General features: G+C 42.0%; 2 protein-coding genes across 2 annotated transcripts in view; one reads left to right on the forward strand and one right to left on the reverse strand.

Moving 5' to 3' along the window:
- LOC107522939 (large ribosomal subunit protein uL16-like) overlaps window positions 1-21,233 on the reverse strand; it is a 205,193-nt gene that overhangs the window by 72,136 nt on the left and 111,824 nt on the right. The gene's annotated exons all lie outside the window — the stretch shown is intronic.
- Window positions 1-21,233, forward strand: part of EIF2B3 (eukaryotic translation initiation factor 2B subunit gamma) — a 96,095-nt gene that overhangs the window by 29,550 nt on the left and 45,312 nt on the right. The window contains exon 5 of the mRNA XM_007530981.3: window positions 5,466-5,577. Coding sequence (XP_007531043.1) covers window positions 5,466-5,577 — 112 coding nt within the window. The remainder of the gene's footprint in view (window positions 1-5,465; window positions 5,578-21,233) is intronic.

Here is a 21,233-nt window from a genome sequence, read left to right on the forward strand (position 1 = left end):
GCTGGCACTATAAATCCACTGCTCCTGGTAGTCGTTTTTCTCCATTTTATTGGTTACAACAGAGAGAAATTAAGAAAGAAGGGTCAGTATAGAGGGAGAGAGAATGATAGATACCTGCATACCTGCTTTGCCACTTGTGAAGCAGCCCCCTGCAGGTGGGGAGCTGGGGGCTTGAACCTGGATCCTTGCGTGGGTCTTTGTGCTTAGTATTATGTACACTTAACTGGGTGCATCACTGCCCAGTCCCTCCCACTTTAAAAAAAATTTTTTTTTTTTTTTTAGTTTATTTAATGTGATGGGACAGAGAGAAATTGAGAGGGACGGAGGATAGGGAGAGGCAGAGATAGACACCTACAGACCTTCACTGCTTGTGAAACTTTCCCCCTGCAGGTGGAAACTGGGAGTTTGAACCTGGGTCCTTGAGCATGGTAATACGTGCACTTAACACCTTATATGGTAGCTTTTTAATTTACCTGTTTGTTTGTTTGTTAGAGACAGAAAAATTGAGAAGGGAGAGGGAGAGGTAGAGAGGGGAGACACTTGCAGCTCTGCTTCACCACTTGTGAAGCTTTCCCCCTGCAGGTGAGGATCAGCGGCTTGAACCCAGGTCTTTGCACACTGTTTTTCTTTATTTATATATTTTTAAATTTTTAAAAGTATCTTTATTTGTTGGATAGATAGCCAGAAATTGAGAGAAGAGAGGGAGAGAAACACCTGCAGCACTACTTCACCACTCATGAAGCTCTCCTCCTACAGGTGGAGACCAGAGGCTTGAGCCCACATCCTTGCACATTATAACATGCCCTGTACACTTTGATCTATGTGCTTAACCAGGTGTGCCACGACCTGGCCCCAGTAGCTTTTCTGTTTAAACCATCTTTATATTATCTTGAATAAACCCAGCAACCCCCCCCCCCCCATCAATCAGTGTTAACACTTGTATACATTGTTTCGGTTTGAGGTTTTGATTTGTTTTCAGTGTGGTGCTAAGGAATGGTCTGAGACCTTCCAGCGTGTTCTGCTACTGAGCAGTATCCCCTTCCCAATACAGCAATTTGCTTCACCAAATTCTGCAAGAGAGAGAGTTTTCTATCAAGACAGATGTCTCCATCATATGTAACTTAATCACATAATAACACCTTGTCACTTTTGCCACATCCAGTCAGAAGCAAGTCACTAGGTCAGCTCATACTCAAGGAATAGGAATATGGAAGAGTGTGAGTGCCCAGAGTCAATTAGGTTTACAGCTTGCCTAGCACAGCTATGCTAACTAATATGTTATTGGATTCATAAAATATTTGTCTTATTACTAGTTTATTTCACTGAATTTGCCCTTGAGAATCATCCATGTCGTCAAGTGTTGCATGATTTTTTCTTTCCTCTTAAGGCTAAATATGTATACTCTACATTTTGCTTATTCATTCATTCATTCATCACGAGATACTTGAATTGCTTCCATACTTTAGCTATTGAGACTGATGCTACTGTGAACATCTGTGTGCCAATGTATCCTAAAGATTCTGCTTTCCACCCTTTTAAGGTATATACCTAGAAGTGGTGTGCACTGGTTAGAATTACTGGAATTCCATTGAGTGGAATTGCTGGTGACTTTGTTTTTAATTTTTTAAATAAATATTTATTCATGAGAGTGAGAGAGCCAGAGCATTACCCTGGCACCGGCGATGTAGGGGATTGAATTCAGGACTCTTTAGGATTATCTGTGCAAGCACCCAAGAGATGATCCAGGTTCAAACCCCCACTACCCACCTGCAGAGGGAAGCTTCACAAACAGCGAAACAGGTCTGCAGGTGTCTGTCTTTCTCTCTCCCTTTCTATCTCGACCTCCCCTCTCAATTTCTCTCTGTCCTTTCCAATAAAATGGAAAACTGCTAGGAGCAGTGGATTCATCGTGCAGGCAATAACCTTGAAGGTTTAAAAAAAAAAAAATTACCTGCTCTGCTTCCTCAGTGGAATTTATTCTGTTAAAGCCAAAAAGAACTTTCTAGATTCTATAATTTGTGTCATATTCATCCCTGTTACTATGGTAACTACAAAGAAACAAATACAAGGAGGGGGGCTGAGAGGGAGAAGAATGCCCCTTTAGTGCAACATAGCTTAAAAAAAAATTGACTTGTTGGAAATTATTGCTCCCAAGGCAGTCAGTGAGTCAAGGATTTTGTGGGCCTACGGATTTGGACAGGGTAAGCACTCCAAGTTATATCCAAAAATAACATCTCTTATGTTGCTTTTAAGAAATACTGGCTCTTAATCAGACTTTTGCAGACTTTGTTATTCTCTCAAGTTGCCTAATATTGGATGAATTGATATATGTCAAAGTTTCTATGAGACATTTGAAATTCCCTTTAAAAATTAACTGTGGTTGAAATAAATTTTCTATAAAACTTAACCTTCATATTGACATTGTTTACCATTTCTCCTTTTGAGTTCACTAATCTATTTTATTGGGGGGGGGAACCCAGCACAGTCATCCCATAATAATTTCTCCCTATTCAGAAACCATCTGAAAGAATGAAATATTATCAAGTACTTTAACTAAACTAAACATTTTGCCTGAGTAATGTTGTTTAATTGGGTTCTAGGTATATAAGCACTTGATTAGAAAAGCATATTCACTTATGTCCGTCAAATTTATTTTTAGAGAGATCATTTTTCCTAGAGTTTTTAGTTTCTCTTTTTCTCTATTTTATTTATTTTTATCAGAGAGAGAGAGAGAAAGAAAGGGGGAGAGAGAGAGAGAGGAGAGAGACAGACCACTCAGTTCTGCTTTATGGTGGTGACAGGGGTGAAACTGGGGCCTCTTGAACCTCAGGCCTGCAAATTCTGTGCCCTACCATATTGACCTATCATCCTGACCCTACTGTCTCTATTTATTTTTCTATTTTATTTGATAGGACAGAAAGAAATTGAGAAGGGAGGGGGAAATCAGAAAGGAGAGAGAAAGATAGACATCTTCAGACCTGCTTTACTGCTAGTGAAGTGTGTTCCTGCCCTGCACCCTCCTCCATGGGGTGGGGGTCTCAGACCTGGGTTGCTGTGCATGGTGGTGATATGTGCTCATCTGGGTGTGCTACCACCTGACCCCCTACTTTCTTTTTTCTTTCTTTTTTTTAATTGCCACCAGGGTTATCTATGGGGCTCAGTGCTGGTGGTAGGAATCCACCACTCCTGGTGGCCTTTTTTCTCTTCCTTCCTTTTTTGAATATATTTTATTTATTTTTTTAATGAGAGAGAGAGACACCAGAGCATTGCTCAGCTCTGGCTTAAATTGGTGCTGGAGATTAAACCTGGGACCACAGGAACCTTAGACATGAAAGCTGTTTGCATAACCATTATGTGCCCTCCTTCCCTTCCTTCTTCTCTCTTATTTTATAGGACAGAGAGAAATTGAGATAGGAGAGAGAGGGAGAAAAAAAGAGACACCTGCTTCACTGCTCCTGAAGTATCTCCTCTGCAGGTGAGGAGCAGGGGCTTGAACCTGCATCTTTTCACATGGTAACCTATAGGCTCAACCTGGTGTGCCACTACCCAGCCCCTCCTCCCACTTAATTTTTTTAAAGATGTGTTAAAGGCTGACAGAATAGCTCATTCAAGTAGTGTGCTGCTTTGCCATGCATGTGACTCAGATTTGAGACTGGCCCTCACTGCACTGAAGGAAGCTTTGATGCTGTGGTCTTTTTTACTCTCTGCTTCTCTCTTTCCAAAAAAGAAAAGTAAAGTAAAAAAAAAAAAAAAAATTAAATCATTGATTTATTTGATTGCTGTAAAGATCAAGTTAGAGCATGTGATTTGTTTAAATTTAATGTTTTAGTTATACTTTTTTTTTTTTTTGCCTCCAGGGCTATTGCTGGGGCTCGGAGCCTGCACTATGAATTCACTGCTCCTAGAGGCCATTTCCCCCCATTTTTGTTGCCCTTGTTATTATTGTTGTTCTTGTTGGATAGGACAGAGGGAAATGGAGAGAGGAGGGAAAGACAGAGGAGAGAAAGATAGACACCTGCTTCATAGCTTGTGAAGCGACCCCCCTGCAGGTGGGGAGCCGGGGGCTCTAACTGGGATTCTTATGCCAGTCTGTGCTCTTCATGCCATGTGTGATTACCCTGCTGTGCTACCGCCTGGCCCCTTAATAGTACTATTATAGTTATCTTACAAATATTAACTTATTGGGCAGGGGTAGATAGATAGCATAATGGTTATACAAAGAGACTCTCATGCCTGAGGCTCCACAGTCTGAGGTTCAGTCCCTCATACCACCATAAATCAGAACTGAGCAGTGCCTCTGGTAAAATAATAATAATAATAATAAAATACATACTTAGTCTTTATAACATGTTTGCAAGGTAGGCACTATTCTTTTTTTTTTTTTTCCCTCCTCCAGGGTTATTGCTGGGCTCGGTGCCTGCACCATGAATCCACCGCTCCTGGGGGCCATTTTTTTCCCCTTTTGTTGCCCTTGTTGTAGCTTCGTTGTGGTTATTATTATTGCCCTTGTTGACGCAATTCGTTGTTGGATAGGACAGAGAAAAATGGAGAGAGGAGGGGAAGACAGAGAGAGAGAGGAGAGAAAGATAGACACCTGCAGACCTGCTTCACCGCCTGTGAAGCGACTCCCCTGCAGGTGGGGAGCCGGGGGCTCAAACCGGGATCCTTACGCCGGTCCCTGCGCTTTGCGCCACGATGCGCTTAACCCACTGCGCCACCGCCCAACCCCCGGTAGGCACTATTCTTATCCCCTTTTATAGATGAAACTGAGAAACAAAGGCTTGTATCTTGCTCAAAGACCTAGCTATAGCTAATGAGATTCTTGCTCAGGTGATATGGCTTAAGAGACACTTAAATTTTTTTAAATTTATTTATAAAATAGAAATATTGACAAGACTATAGGATAAGAGGGGTACAATTAGGGAGTCAGGCCATAGCACATAGGGTTAAGTGCACATGGCATGAAGCACAAGGACCAGCGTGAGGATCCCGGTTTGAGCCCCCCCACCCCCACCCCCTCCCCACTCCCCACTCCCCACTCCCCACTTGCAGAGGAGTTGCTTCACAGGTGGCGAAGCAGGTCTGCAGGTGTCTGTCTTTCTCTCCCGCTTTCTGTCTTCCCCTCCTCTCTCCATTTCTCTCTGTCCTATCCAACAACGACAACATCAGTAACAACAACAGTAATAACTACAACAATAAAACAAGAAGGGCAACAAAAGGGAATAAATAAATAATTATTTATTTTAATTTTTAAAAATTAAAAAAAGAACAATACAAAGAGGGGTACAATTCCACATAGTTCCCACCACCAGAACTCTGTATCCTATCTTCTCCCTTTGTGGTAAATATGTGCTACAATCTTGCATTTGTCTCATAAACGTTGTGAGCAGGTGCCCTGTCCCCTGATTTAGTCATGCAAGCTGGGCAATGGCTTTATTTGATTTTCCTTCTTTTATATGCTTCAGTGGAGCAGCGTGACTTCATTGGAGTGGACAGCACAGGAAAGAGACTGCTCTTCATGGCTAATGAAGCGGACTTGGATGATGAGTTGGTCATTAAGGGATCCATCCTGCAGAAGTAAGCCCTGGGGTTTTTCTTTTTTGGCAGTTCTTCTTGTTTTAAAACAAAATAAAACCACCCAGTGAATGGGAAAGAGGGAGGAAAAACTAGATTATCCTGTGTGAAATTGACAAAAGTATGTGAATGTTTTCCCATGAGGGGAAGAAAATAGAGGCGTTCTTCATGCACAAGCTTAGCTTTATTCTATCTTTTCTTGCCAAGGTAAAGCCAAGTCCTGCTTATAAGTGGGGCAGACCAGCTATGGTGAGAATATGGAACAGAATGGTCTCTCTGATATTGTTATACAGCCTCCTTTTTAAAAAATGTGATAAATACATAACATAAAATTTGCTAACCATTTTCAGTGTCCAGAGTATTAAGTGTATTCACATGGTTGTGAAACAGATTGCCATAACTGTACCATCTTGTAAATCTGAAGCTCTATGCCCACAAGACAGCAAGTGTACTTTCCTATCCCTCTCAGTCATTCAACTTTCTTTTTCTGTGAATTTTTTTTAATCTTTAATATTTATTTATTCTCTTTTGTTGCCCTAGTTGTTTTATTGTTGTAATTATTTTTTAAAAATATTTATTTATTTATTCCCTTTTGTTGCCCTTGTTGTTTTATTGTTGTAGTTGTTGATCTCGTTGTTGTTGGATAGGACAGAGAGAAATGGAGAGAGGAGGGGAAGACAAAGAAGGGGAGAGAAAGATAGACACCTGCAGTCCTGTTTCACCGCTTGTGAAGCGATTCCCTTGCAGGTGGGGAGCCGGGGGCTCGAACCAGGATCCTTACACTGGTCCTTGTGCTTACCGCCACCTGCGCTTAACCCGCTGTGCTACCGCCTGACTCCCTGTTGTAATTATTTTTGATGTCATCGTTGTTGGATAAGACAGAGAGAAATGGAGAGAGGAGGGGAAGACAGGGGGGAGAGAAAGATAGACACCTGCAGACCTGCTTCACCACCCGTGAAGCGACTTCCCTGTAGGGGGGAGCCAGGGGCTCGAACCGGGATCCTTATGCTGGTCCTTGCGCTTTGCACCACCTGCACTTAACCTGCTGCGCTACCGCCTGGCTCCCCTTTTTCTGTGAATTTAACTATTGTAAGTACCTCACATGAATTTAACTATATAGTGCTTGTATTTTTAAATTTATTTTATTATCTTTATTTATTTATGGGATAGAGACAGCCAGAAATTGAGTGGAAGGGGGAGATAGAGAGGGAGAGAGACACCTGCAGTCCTGCTTCACTACTCGTGAAGCTGCCCCCTTGCAGGTGGGGACTGAGGGCTTGAACCTGGGTCCTTGTGCATTGTAATGTGTGCTTAACCAGGTGCGCCACCACCTGGCCCCTTGTATTTTGTTTTTGTTGTGTTGTTACTTTCCAGTATAATTCACTTAGTATAGTGTCTTCAGGCTTCTTCCATGTTGTGTTGTATGTCAGAATATCCATGGTCGTTTAAAAAAGATTCAGTGGGGGCTGGGTGGTGGCACCCTGGTTGAGTGTACACACTACAGTACGGAAGGACCTAGGTTCAAGCCCCTGGTCCCCACATGCAGAGGGAAAGCTTCACAAGTGGTGGTGCTGTGCTGCTAGTGTCTCTCTGTCTCTTTCCCTATCTCCCCCTCCCCTCTCTATTTCTGGCTGTCTATTTCTAGTAAATAAAGATAATTAAAAAAAATTATTTTTTAAAGATTCAGTGGTTGGGGAAATACCTTAACTAATAAAGAAAACATCAGACTTACATGCCTGAAGTTCCTGGTTCAGTCCCTGTCAACACATGTACCAGAGTGGTGCTCTGACTTGGCTCTCTCTCTCTTCTCTTACAAAAACACACTCATGTAATAAAGAAAAATCCATAAAAATGTAATAATAAAATTAATTCATTTATTTATTAACATCAGAGGAGAGAACCAGAGCATCACGTGAAGCACACGTGAAGCTAAGGATCAAATTCAGGACCTCATGCTTGAGTTCAATTATTTTTATACCTACTGTGCCACCTCCTGGGCTACATTTGTATGCTTTTTAAGGTTAAGTAATTTATATCTATATTTTATACATAATGCTATTTTATCCATTTATTTGTTGATGGATATTTATTTGGGTTGCTTCCACCTCTTGACTTAAAAATAATGATGTTGGGAGTCGGGCAGTAGTGCAGCGGGTTAAGCGCAGGTGGCGCAAAGCAGAAGGACCAGCTTAAGGATCCTGGTTCCAGCCCCCGGTTCCCCACCTGCAGGGGAGTCGCTTCACAAGTGGTGAAGCAGGTCTTCAAGTGTCTATCTTTCTCTCCCACTCTCTGTCTTCCCCTCCTCTCTTCATTTCTCTCTGTCCTATCCAACAACGACGACAACAATAATAACTATAACAATAAAAAACAACAAGGGCAACAAAAGGGAATAAATACATAAAAAATAATAATGATGATGTTGCAGCCAGGTGGGTAGTGCAGTGGGTTAAGCACACATGCCACAAAATGCAAGGACTGGGCATAACGATCCTGGGCCCCCGGCTCTCCACATGTGCTTAACCCGCTGCGCTACCGCCCGACTCCCCTCGTTTAGCTTTCTAATCTTATATAACTAGGATTTCTTGGGCTGGGGAGGTAGCACAAGTGGTGAAGCAGGTCTGCAGGTGTCTGTCTTTCTCTTCCCCTCTCTGTCTTTCTCTCCTCTCTCAATTTCTCTCTGTCCTATCTAACAATAACAACAGCAATGGCAACAATAGCAATAACAACAAGGGCAGCAAAATAGGAAAAAAGGCTTCCAGAAGCAGTGGGTTTGTAGTGTAGGCATTGAGCCCCAGCAATAACCCGAGGCATGCTGCTGCTGCTGCTGCTGCTGCTGCTGCTGCTGCTGCTGCTGCTGCTGCTGCTGCTGCTGCTTTGAACTTGGATATACAAAAAACCCTTTGAGATCTTGCTTTGAATTGTTTGTTTTTATCAAAGCACTTCTCAGCTATGGCTTATGGTAATGTGGGGAGATCAGGCATGAAAGTCTTTTTGCATTAACTGTTATGCTGTTTAAAATTTTGGGTATAAACCCAGAAGTGATATTACTAGATCATATGACAGTTATGTTTATAGAGGAATCTGCAGTGCTTTCCATAGCAGTTATACCATTTGACAGTCCTATCATCAGTGCACAAGAGTTCCAATTTCTTGGGCAGGGGTAGATAGCATATTGGTTATGCAAAGAGACTCTCATGCCTGAAGCTCCAAGGTCTCAGGTTCAAACCAAAACTGAGCAGTGCTCTAGTTAAAAAAAAAAAAGTTCCAATTTCTCCATTTGTATTTCCCCTTATATAGCTTTTTGAAAGGAGTGTTGCTGGGCAAATATATTCACTGGGGCAGAGAAGCAACTTAACTTACCATTACAGATGCAGAGCATGTTGTGTGTTTTGTAGTTTGCTGACTGGATATGCATGGCAGCTCTTCTAGTTTTTATTTATTTATTTATTTATTTTTCCCTTTTGCCCTTGTTTTTTATTGTTGTAGTTATTATTGTTGTTGTTCTTGATGTCGTCGTTGTTGGATAGGACAGAGAGAAATGGAGAGAGGAGGGGAAGACTGAGAGGGGGAGAGAAAGATAGACACCTGCAGACCTGCTTCACCATCTGTGAAGCGACTCCCCTGTAGGTGGGGAGCCGGGGTCTCGAACCCGGATCTTCACGCGGTTCCTTAACCAGCTGCGCTACCGCCCAACTCCTCTCTTCTAGCTTTCTAAGCTTATGTAACTAGGCTGGGAAGATAGCACAATAGTAGCACACTAGACTTTACTCCCTGAGGCTCGAGGTCCCAGGTTCAGTCCCCAGAACCACCATAAGCCAGAGCTGAGCAGTGCTCTGGTCTCAGTCTCTTTCTCCCCTGTTCCCTCTATTAAGATAAATAAACTTTTATTTTTCTAACATAGGGTTTCTTTTTTTCTTTTCTTTTTTCTCTCTCTCTATTTTTATTTATTTTCCCTTTTTGTTGCCCTTATTTTTTTGTATTGTTGTTGTAGTTATTGTTATTATTGATGCTGTTGTTGGATAGGACAGAGAGAAATGGAGAGAGGAAGGGAAGGCAGGAGGAGAGAAAGATAGACACCTGCAGACCTGCTTCACTGCTTGTGAAGCGACTCCCCTGCAGGTGGGGAGCTGGGGGCTTGAAACAGGATCCTTACGCCGATCCTTGCGCTTTGCATCATGTGTGCTTAACCCACTGTGCTAATGCCCGAGTCCCTCTTTCTCTCTCTCTTTTTTTTAATTGTTGTTAATAAGGCTTTACTATTCTAGACTAACTTGTTCAGATAGAAAGAAAGAGGGAAAGACACTGCAGCACTGAAACGTTGTCCAGTGCAGTGGGGGCTGGGTTTGAAGCTGGGTTGCACTCATGACAAAGTAAGTATACTATCCAGGTGAGCTATTTTACCAACCCAAAAATAGGATTTCTGATACATTAATTTTCACAGATGTAACTTTAACAGTGTGTGGCTGTAAGAACAAAACAGGAGATTGTCTATAAGAATAGAGTATGTTGGGGGTCGTGCAGTAGTGCACTGGGTTAAGCGCACATAGTGCAAGACCAAGGACAGGAGCAAGGATCCAGGTTCAAGCTTTTCATTATTCACCACTTAATGTTGGCACTTCATTTTATGTATCTACTTTATTTAGATAATATTAGTTTACACACTGTTAAAGATTTGGTTTTTGCTTGTTTCTTACAGAGCCACAAGCCTTGCATATGTACAAGTTCACCATTCCCAGGCCAGCTTTTTATTATTATTATTATTATTATTATTATTATTATTATTATATAGAGACAGCCAGAAATTGAGAGGGAAGGGGGTGATAGAGAGGGAGACAGAGAGACACATGCAGCCCTGCTTCATCACTTGCATAGCTTTCCTCCTACAGGTCCTTGCACATTGTAACATTTGGGTTCAACCACATGTGCCACCACCTGGCCCCAAGGCCAGCTTTTTTCATTCAGATAGAGAAACAGAAAGAGGGAGAAAACCACAGCTCTGGAATTCCCCCTATTGCTGTGGTACTGCCGTTTGGTGCCAGAGTTCAAGCCTAAGGTTTGGTGCATGGCAAAGTACATACCTTACCCAGTGAACTAGCTCTCTGGTGTCTGCACTATATAAGTTTTAGAGGTGTAAAACTTCACAAGTTTTCAAATGTATGCCATATTATGCCTACCACCTAATTTATTTATAGGATAGAAACAGAGAGAACTGACATGGAAAAGGAAGATGGGAAAAGAGAAAGAGGGAGAGGGAGAGGGGGAGAGAGAGAGAGAGAGAGAGAAAGAGAGAGAGAGAGGATGAAAGACATCTGTAGGATGAAAGACACCACTCATGAAGCTCCCCCTGTAGGAGGCTTGAACTCTGGTCCTTGAGCATGATAATGTGTGCACTCAACCTAATATCTTGGTTACCATCTGCTACCATCCAGTGGTACTTGATTTTCTAAAAATATTTATTTAAGAGAGAATCAGAGTATCATACTTTGTCACATGCAGTGCTGAGCATTAAACTTGGAACCTCATTCCTGAGAGTTCAACACTTTATCTACTGTTGTACCATGCCTTTGGCATTCTATTCTTAAATCTCTTTTTTTCTATCAATGAGTCAACTAGGCTTTTATTATTGCAAGTTTTAAGAGGATTGCTGAAAGAGCATAATGTAAAGTGTAATTATTACTTTTTTTTTTTTCCAGAGCACTGCTTAGCTCTGGCTCTTGGTGGTGTGGGAGATTGAACATGGGACTTTGGAGCCTAGGCATGAGAGTCTCTCTTTTTTTTTATTTGATAGAGACACCCAGAAATTTAAAGGGAAGAAGTAATTGAAAGGGAAAGAGACAGAGATACCTGCAGCACTGCTTCACCACTCGTGAAGCTTTCCCCCTACAGGTGGGACCAGGGGCTCAAACCTGGATCCTTGCACACTGTAACATGTGCTCTCAACCAGATGCGCCACCATCCGGCCCCTGGGACTTTGGAGCTTCAGGCATGAGAGTCTGTTTGCATAATTGATAAGCTACCTACCCCTACCCAAGCCTACTTATCTCATTAGTCAACTTACATTTATATGAGAGAAGAAAGATAAATATTATGAAAGAAAAATGTAGAGACCTACCATTTACTTGTTAGATTGAATTAGAAAGCCTATATAAACGTTTCATTTTGCACCTTTAAAAAATTACAGTTCTTACAACAAAGAAGAAAATATGTTATCAAATTTGGACATATGACTGGTTTGGAAAGTAATAACAGTGGAATCATAATTTCATATTGTCTTTTTAAAAATATTTATTCGCTTTTGTTGCCCTTGTTTTATTGTTGTAGTTATTATTGTTGTTCTTGATGTCATCGTTGTTGGATAGGACAGAGAGAAATGGAGATGAGGGCAAGACAGAGAGGGGAAGAGAAAGATAGACACCTGCAGACCTGCTTCACTGCTTGTGAAGTGACTCCCCTGCAGGTGGGGGGGCCAGAGGCTTGAACCTTATGCCGGTCCTTATGCTTTGCGCCACCTGCGCTTAACCTGCTGCCCGACTGCCTTCATATTGTCTTCTAATGTTGATGCTTGAGTTTGAGGCTGCAAGCAACATCTAATTTCTCAATAGAGATGTTCATAAATGTACATCATTTTCGTGGTACACTCAGTAAGCACACGTTAGCATACACAGTGACCCAGGTTTAAGCCCCCAAGTTCAACTTTATGGGGGAAGTTTCACCAGTAGTGGAGCAGTGCTACAAAATGACTCATTCCATCTGCCTGTCTCACCCACTATTAGAAAAAGAAACCAAGTGGGGCAGGCATGGTGTACATGGTTGAGCACACATATTACCATGCACAAGGACCTAGGTTCAAGCCCCTGGCCCCCACCTGCAGGTGGAAAGCTTCATGCAGGTGTCTTGTCTCTCCTTCTCCCCACCCCACCCCCCATTTCTCTCTGTCCTATCTAATAAAAAGGAAACAAAAAAATGGCCACTAGGCACTGTGGATTCATTGTGCAGACACCAAGCCCCAGTGATAATCTTAGTGGCAAAAGAAGAAAAAAAAGAAAAGAGGGAAGAAAATGCCAGCCGTGAATGGTAGAGTTATACAAGCACTGAGCCCCAGTGACAACCCTGGTGGCAAAAGGAAAAAAAAATTCATCTTTCTAATAAGCTTTGGAAATGATATTCAGTTCTTGACATCTCTGTTGTCAGAGGACTGTAGGGTGAACTACCATTTCATATCAAAATAACATTCCCCACATTCTTGTGGTTGCAGTCTGAGTACTTTCAAAATAAAGCTCTTTTCCAAGTATGAAGTCAAGCCTCAGGGATGTTAGGGTTGTCTCCTTTCACGTAGGTGGTCATGGCTGCTTTTCCTAGAACTTCAAGAAAGGATGGTGGTGGTGGTGATATTTTTCAAATTCTGTGTACAACGCTGTGTTAAAGGCTTTATGTAATCCTTACAACTGTGGAGTAGATCCTATTATATACTACTTTACAGATGAGGAAATGGAATGAGGACTTAAGTGAAGTAGCTCACTATGTACAGCACACGCATTACCATATGTGAAGATCTGGGTTGGACCCCCCAGCACCCTATGGGACACCATTCTTGACAGATGCTATGATATCTCTCTATCTCACTGCCCATGCCTCTTTTTCTGGCTCTGTCTTAAAATTAGGAAAAAAAAAAAAAAAAAGGAGAGAAATGGAATCCACTGGGAACAGTAGAATAGCACAGATGTGAAGTTTCAGTGTGCCAAAAAAGAAAGAAATGCCAGTAATTGTTGAATGAATGAGTGAGAAGTCATCTAGTAGCCAACTGTGGTTAAATTAAGGTTTTGGGGATTTTGGAACTTTATAATTATGAATAATGTTAAGGGTGATAGCAAAAGTTTGAAGACTTTCTCTTTTTTAAATTTTTTTTTTAATTTAGTTTATTTATTATCAGATACAGAGAGACTCCTGCAGATGAAGACCGGGGTCTTGAACCTGGGTTCTTGCACACTATAATGTGTGCGCTTAACCAGGTGTGCCACTTCCTGGCCCCTGAAGACTTTCTCTATAAAGGACAAATAATAAAAATTTCAAACTTTGGGAGTTGGGTGGTAGCACAGCGGGTTAAGCGCAGGTTATGCAAAGTGCAAGGACTGGCTTAAGGATCCCAGTTTGAGCCCCTGGATCCCCACCTGCAGGGGAGTTGCTTCACAAGAGGTGAAGCAGGTCTGCAGGTGTCTGTCTTTCTCTCTCCCTCTCTGTCTTCCCCTCCTCTCTCCATTTCTCTCTGTCCTGTCCAATAATGACGATGTCAATAATAATAACCAACAATAAAACAACAAGGGCAACAAAAGGGAATAAATAAATTAATTTTTTTAATTCAAACATTAGAGACCATATTGCCTCTGTTACTTGTATTCAGCTATGCTGTTACAACACAAAAACATCCATAAATAGCAGCTATAACTACTGTGTTCCAATAAAACTTTATAAAAACAGGAAGTAAGCAGTCCACCCAACTAGAAGGCTATAGTTTGTTAGCCCCACTAGTGTTCTTTTGTTTTTCTCCATAAAGACTAGTAGTGAGAGTGGTGAAGCAGGTATATAAGTGTCTCTCTATCTCTCTCCATCTCTTATCTCCTCCTCCCCAATTCCATCTGTCCTATCCAATAAAAATGAAAGATTTCCACCAGGAGCTGTGGATTCGTAGTGCTGGCACCAAGCCCCAGTGATAACCTTGCAGGGGAATATAAAAGATTAGTTGTGAGTGGTCTGGGATAAAGTGAATAAAACATTGGACTTTCAAGCATGAGGTCCTGGGTTCAGTCCCCAACAGCACATGTACCAGAGTGATGTCTGGTTCCTTCACCACCTCCTATCTTTTTCATTAATAAATAAATAAATAAAATCTTAAAAAAAAAAAAAGTATGGAGTTGGGCGGTAGCACAGTGGGTTAAGCACACGTGGCACAAAATGCAAGGACTGGTGTAAGGATCCCGGTTCGAGCCTCCGGCTCCCCACCTGCAGGGGAGTCACTTCACAGGCAGTGAAGCAGGTCTGCAGGTGTCTATATTTCTCTCCTCCCTCTATCTTCTCCTCCTTTCTTCATTTCTCTCTGTCCTATCTAACAACGACGACATCAATAACAACAGCAACAATATAAAGGGCAACAAAAGGGAAAATAAATAAATATAAAAAATTACTTTAAAAAAGTAGTTGTGATAGGATCTTGTTAACACTTTCTCAAAGTAGTCAGAATATAGCACACTAGATCTTAAATTATTCTTTTTTTCAAGTAGTATTTATTTATTCCCTTTTGTTGCCCTTGTTGTTTTATTGTTGTTGTTACTGATGTCATTATTGTTGGATAGTACAGCGAAAAATGGAGAAAGGAAGGGAAGACAGAGGGGGGAGAGAAAGATAGACACCTGCAGACCTGCTTGAGGGGCAAAGCTTCACAAGTGGTGAAGCAGGGCTGCAGGTGTCTCTCTGTTTGTCTCCCTCTTTATTACCTCCTTCCCTCTCAATTTCTGGCTGTCTCTATCAAAAGTAAATAAAAGTTTTAAAAAATTAAAAATTAAAAAAATAAACAATAGCAAACTGTATCAGCTTTGAGCGGTTATGGCCAACAAATGTCCTAGGAATTCAGAGGCAATATCAATCTCTAAGGGATACTATGGTCAGGAAAATATAGTAGAATAATTTGAACTTAAAAGATCAGTTTGGATCACATTTGGAAATGGTCATGGGAAGTTGAAGCCTGTGTAGGGAGAATGCTATGAGTAATGGCTTAGAGAAAGAGTGTGCCAGACTTTTGTAGGATTGCAAACAGGCCTAAACAGACTCAAGTGAAAGATCCCCTTTTCAGGGACCAATAGGAAATAAGATGAAAAAGTTTGGTTGGTACAAAAAACAGAGGGTTGTTGGCTGGGGAGGTGCCTTTCATGATAGAGCACATGCTGTACCTGTGCGAGGCCCTCCCTACATTTGGTCCCCAGAGTCACATGAAAGAACAACTAAAACAAGTGGAACGTGGGCGTAATGGAGCTGTGTTTTGGTCTCTATCTCTTTCTTACAAAATAAAATTAAAATAAATAGGACCAGGGAGGTTGCTCAGCAATAAAGCACATCCTTGCATACTTGAGGCCCTGTTTGATTCCCAACACTGCATAAAGGGAGGAGAAAAAGATGACCTTGAATACCAGGGACCAATTAAGGATTTGGAGGGTTGTGGGGAAATGGTTCAACTGGTAGAGCATGAGACTTACACTTCCAAGGTTCCTGGTTCAGTTCCTAATGCCCCATGTACTAGAGTGGTACTCTGGGTTGCTTCAGGTTCCATCTCTCTCTCTCTCTCTCTCTCTCATATATTAAAATAAATCTGAAAAGAGAACTGGTGACCTAGGTAGTAGTGCAGCAGGTAGAACAGCAAACTGATGTGCAAGAGATCCCTGAGATTGCATGTGTCAGAATGATGTTCTGTTTCTCCCTCTCTCTCCCTCCACCCCTTCCTCCTCTCTTATTAATAAATAAAACTTACCCCAAAAAATTGTGAGGACAGGAAAATGATTTGTATTCAGGATTCTGAAAAATAAAATGAGTCTTGACAGCTGAGCATAGATTTAAGGGATAAGACTTAAAAATTACCACAGTGTTGTATTACTAAAATCATAGGACTCCAAAAGGCAAGGGATTGTGTCCTTTGGTATGCAGAAAGTAGAACTAATTGTAATTATTTTGTATGTGTAACAAGGGATCTGACTCATTTAATGTATCCATCAAGTAATGATGTTTATTGTTGGCTCGATATGACAGTTGGCAGGCATAATCATTAACTTCTTAGAAGCCAGAGTCATGTATTTCTATAGTTACAACTAGAGGGCAAAAACTGTCTTCTGTTTTCCCTCAACCTCCCTGGGAACAAGCTATGGCTCATATAGTGGATGCTCAGTATATGTCTTCATCCCTGTGATCTCACGCAAAGAGAGCATAGATTGGGTATGATGGGAGCAAAGGAGATGCACGTAGCCAGAGGTAAAACGACAGTTAAGAGGTAGCTAATAATTATATATTTTTCCCTCATAACTGTTAAACTCAGGATCTTTTTTAAAAAATATTTTTATTTACTTATTTACTTGTTAATGGATAGAGACAGAGAGAAATTGAGAGGGGAGAAGGAGATAGGGAGGGAGAAGGTCAGAGAGACACCTACAGCTCTGCTTCATTACTCCTGAAGCTTCCCCCTGCAGGTGGGGACCAGGGGCTTGAACCTGGGTCCTTGTGCACTACAATATGAATGCTTAACCAGGTGCACCACCGCCTGGCCCCTAAACTCAGGATCTTAAGTAAGCAGTGGGAGACATTAAGACAGATCTTCGTGAGTTTAATTTCCTTATTTTGGACAGAGACAAAAATTTAGAAGGGGAAAAAAAAAAAAAGAAATTGAGAGGGAAGGGGACGATAGATAAACAGACAGGCAGACAAAACTCCTGTAGCACTATGTCGCCACTGAACCTTCCTCCCTACAAGGGAGACCAGGGGTTTTGAATTCAGGTTCTTACACTGTGACGTACACTTTACCAGGTATGCCACAGACCGTGCTGGGTAGTGGCACACCCAGTAAAACGCACATATTACCATGAGTAAGGACCCAGATTTGAGACCCCACTCCCCATCTGTAAGAGGGAAGCTTCAGAAGTGGTGAAGCTGGTCTGCAAGTGTCCCTCTTTCTGTCTCCCTCTTTATCTTCCTCTCCCCTCTCAGTTTCTATCTGTTCTGTCAGATAAGGAGGGGGGAAAAAAGACAGACAACAGGTTTTCCCAGAGAGTAAAATAAGGAATTTTTTTCTTTTTTTAAATTTTTTTATTTATAAAAAGGAAACATTGACAAAACCATAGGATAAAAGGGGTACAGCTCCACACAATTCCCACCACCAGAACTCCGTATCCCATCCCCTCCCCTGATAGCTTTCCTATTCTTTAACCCTCTGGGAGTATGGATCCAAGGTCATTGTGGGATGCAGAAGGTGGAAGGTCTGGCTTCTGGAATTGCTTCCCCACTGAACATGGGCATTGACAGGTCAATCCATACTCCCAGCCTGTCTCTCTCTTTCCCTAGTGGGGCCGGGCTCTGAGGAATTGGAGCTCCAGGACACATTGGTGGGGTTGTCTGTCCAGGGAAGTCTGGTTGACATTATGTTAGCATCTGAAACCTGGTGGGTGAACAGAGTTAACATATAAAGCCAAACAAGTTGTTGACTAATAATGAACCTAAAGCCTGGGATAGTGCAGATGAAGAGTTAGGGAGTCCTCCATTTTGTAGATAGCTAGTAGGCATATTTTAGTTATATTCAAAAGGGCCTGTGGCTATACTAGTGTTTTGTTTTTTCCTGAGCCTGACATCTGATATGCAGGTGGATCCAAGTTATTGTCTGGGGAGATGATGTCATGGCTGGAAAAAGACCAGAAAGCTGGATCAGGGAAGAGAGTAGCTCCCAAATATGGGGAAGGTGTATAAATATTGTTGACTGTAAACCCTATCGTTTAATGTGATCTGGGGCCCATATTCAGCTTAGGAGCCTATGTGACCTCTGCATCCCTGTAGATCTGAGCTCACATTCTGTGGCCATGAGTAGGAACATTCCAGGCTGCCCCAGTATTGACCCATCTTCCTCAGGTGTAGCACAGAGTATGTTGTCCATCCTCCCTTTGGAGGATGGAACATTCTCTACAATTGTTGATCCAAAATAAGGAAATTTTTTATTCCCCACTGAACTGATATGTTTGGATTTAATCTGTTACTAGACTCTAGCTGATGTTTTTGTTTTTAAAAACTGAAGACAGATGAATAAAGATAGAAACCTTGGGAGAGAGATCTATCAGTTTTCTGTTTTCTTTTTTTTTAATTTTTATATTTATTTATATTCCTTTTTTTGTTGCCTTTTTGTTCTTGTTGTAGTTATTATTGTTGTTATTGCTGTTGTTGTTAGAGAGGACAGAGAGAAATGGAAAGAGGAGGGGAAGACAGAGAGGGGGAGAGAAAGATTCACCACTTGTAAAGCGACTCCCCTGCAGGTGGGCAGCTGGGGGCTCAAACCGCAATTCTCACGCTGGTCCTTGCGCTTAGCGCCATTTGTGCTTAACCCGCTGCGCTACCGCCTGACTCCCATCAGTTTTCTAAGATTGTTTTGGTTGTTGGTAGATTTTTTTTTTTCCTCTTCAGTTGTCACCTCGTACCCCAGTGATTCAGGATCTTTTGTGTGTTGTTGTAAGATGGGAGATGACTAAATTAATAAGCAGCAAAAATACTCTCTCCCCACTACCTCCCATTTCTACAATCCTTTGGGGCATTATGCTCCTCCTACCTCACTTAGATTGTGAGATGGTAGGTAAGGTAATTAGATTCAGGTTTTCCCAGGCATTTTTTAATATACAGTGCTTCCAGGGCCAGGTGGTGGCGCACCTGGTTGAGAACCCATATTACAGTGCACAAGGACCCGGGTTCGAGCCCCCGGTTCCCACCTGCAGGGGGAAAGTTTTTCGAGTGAAGCAGTGCTGCAGGTGTCTCTGTCTATCTCCCCTCCTGCTCTCAGTTTCTGGCTGTCTCTATCCAATAAATAAATAAATAAAGATAATAATAAAAAAAATGCAGGAGTTGGGTGGTAGCATAGGGGGTTAAGCACATGTGGTGCGAAGCGCAAGGGCCAGTGTAAGGATCCCAGTTTGAGCCCCTGGCTCCCCACTTGCAGGGAAGTCGCTTCATAGGTGGTGAAGCAGGTCTGCAGGTGTCTGTCTTTCTCTCCCCCTCTCTGTCTTCCCTTCCTCTCACCATTTCTCTCTGTCCTAACAACGACATCAATAACTACAACAACAATGAAAAACAACAAGAACAAAAGGGAAAATAAATAAATATTTAAAAAAAAAAAATTAAAAATACAATGCTTCCTATCTTTTTTTTTTTAACTAAATATCTGAATGGGGGAATTAGTTCCTATTGAGCAAACAACAAGGTATCTTGGAACAGGCATTCTTTTATCTGTAGAGGAGTTGGAAACCTTGTGGTCTTTTTGTTTGTTCGTTTATTTGTATTATCTTAAAGATTTATTGCACCTGAGACAGAGGAGAAAGAAAAAGCCAGAGCACTTCTCAGGAATATGTAGCAGCAGAAATTGAACTGGGAACCTCAGACATTCAAGTCTGAATCTCTAGCAGCTGAGCTATTTCCATTTATGTAGAAGCCTTCCTCTTTGAAGTGTGTTTGTTTGTTTTTTGTGGCCCTGGAGGTTGGTGGAGTGAATAAGACACACTGGACTTTCAAACACGAGCTTCTAAAGTTCAATACCTGGCATCATATGTGCCAGGGTAATGCTCTGGTTCTCTCCTTTTCTCCCTCTCATAAGAATAATAAGTTATTATTATTATTGCCTCCAAGGTTAGCACTGGGGCTCAGTACCAACACTATGAGCCCACCTCTCCCAATGGCCTTTTTTTTGTTCTTTAATCCTGTAGAACAGGGAAATTAAGAGGGGAGGAGAGACAGAGAAACACCTGCAGATCTGCTTCACTGCTCTTAAAGCATCCTGCTGCAGGGAGCAGGGCTCGAACCGGGGTCCTTGTGCATAGCGCTTAATTGCATGTACCACTGCTCGGCCCCCAATTACTTAATTTTAAAATAAAGTTTTCTTCTGTACTTGTTGAAAAGAGGACAATATACTGTTGAATGTAAAACATTAATTCTCCAATAAAGAAATAAAAAAAGAAAGAAAGAAAAGAGGACAATAACAATGGAAAGTACATCCCATTTATTTCCTAACTTTCTGAGAGTGAATGAAATGTTCACTTAGAGGCAGAGTATTCAGGCATGCTTGGTCCTAAAAACTGAGACACTCTTTGGAATAGGAGTCCTGCTATTCCTATGTTTAGATAAAGAGATAATCTGTCCAACAAGCTATCTAGTCATCAGACTAAAAACTTTGTTGTAGTAGATGTATTCTTTTTATTGTTGTTCTTTTTTAAAAAATTTTTATTTATAAAAAGGAAACCTGGGGGTCGGGCGGTGGCGCAGTGGGTTAAGCGCATGTGGCGCAAAGCGCAGGGACCGGTGTAAGGATCCCGGTTCGAGCCCCCATCTCCCCACCTGCAGGGGAGTCGCTTCACAGGCGGTGAAGCAGGTCTGCAGGTGTCTATCTTTCTCTCCCCTTCTCTGTTTTCCCCTCCTCTCTCCATTTCTCTCTGTCCTATCCAACAACGAATTGCGTCAACAAGGGCAATAATAATAGCCACAACAAAGCTACAACAAGGGCAACAAAAGGGGGGGGAAATGGCCTCCAGGAGCGGTGGATTCATGGTGCAGGCACCGAGCCCAGCAATAACCCTGGAGGAGGAAAAAAAAAAAAAAAGGAAACCTTGACAAAATCATAGGATAAAAGGGGTGCAGCTTCGCAGAGTTCCCACCACCAGAACTCTGTATCCCAACCCCTCCCCTGATAGCTTTCCTGCTCTTTAGCCCTCTGGGAGTGTGAACCCAAGGTCATTGTGGGATGCAGAAGGTTGTTTGTTCATTTTAACCAGAGCACTGCTCTGCTGTGCTCTGCTCTGGCTTATAGTGGTGCTGGGGATTGAACATGGGACCTTTGTTGTCTTGGGCATGAAACTCTGTTTGTAAAATCATTATGCTATCTCCCC

The sequence above is a fragment of the Erinaceus europaeus genome, chromosome 13 (assembly GCF_950295315.1).
Source record: "Erinaceus europaeus chromosome 13, mEriEur2.1, whole genome shotgun sequence".
NCBI lineage: Eukaryota > Metazoa > Chordata > Mammalia > Eulipotyphla > Erinaceidae > Erinaceus > Erinaceus europaeus.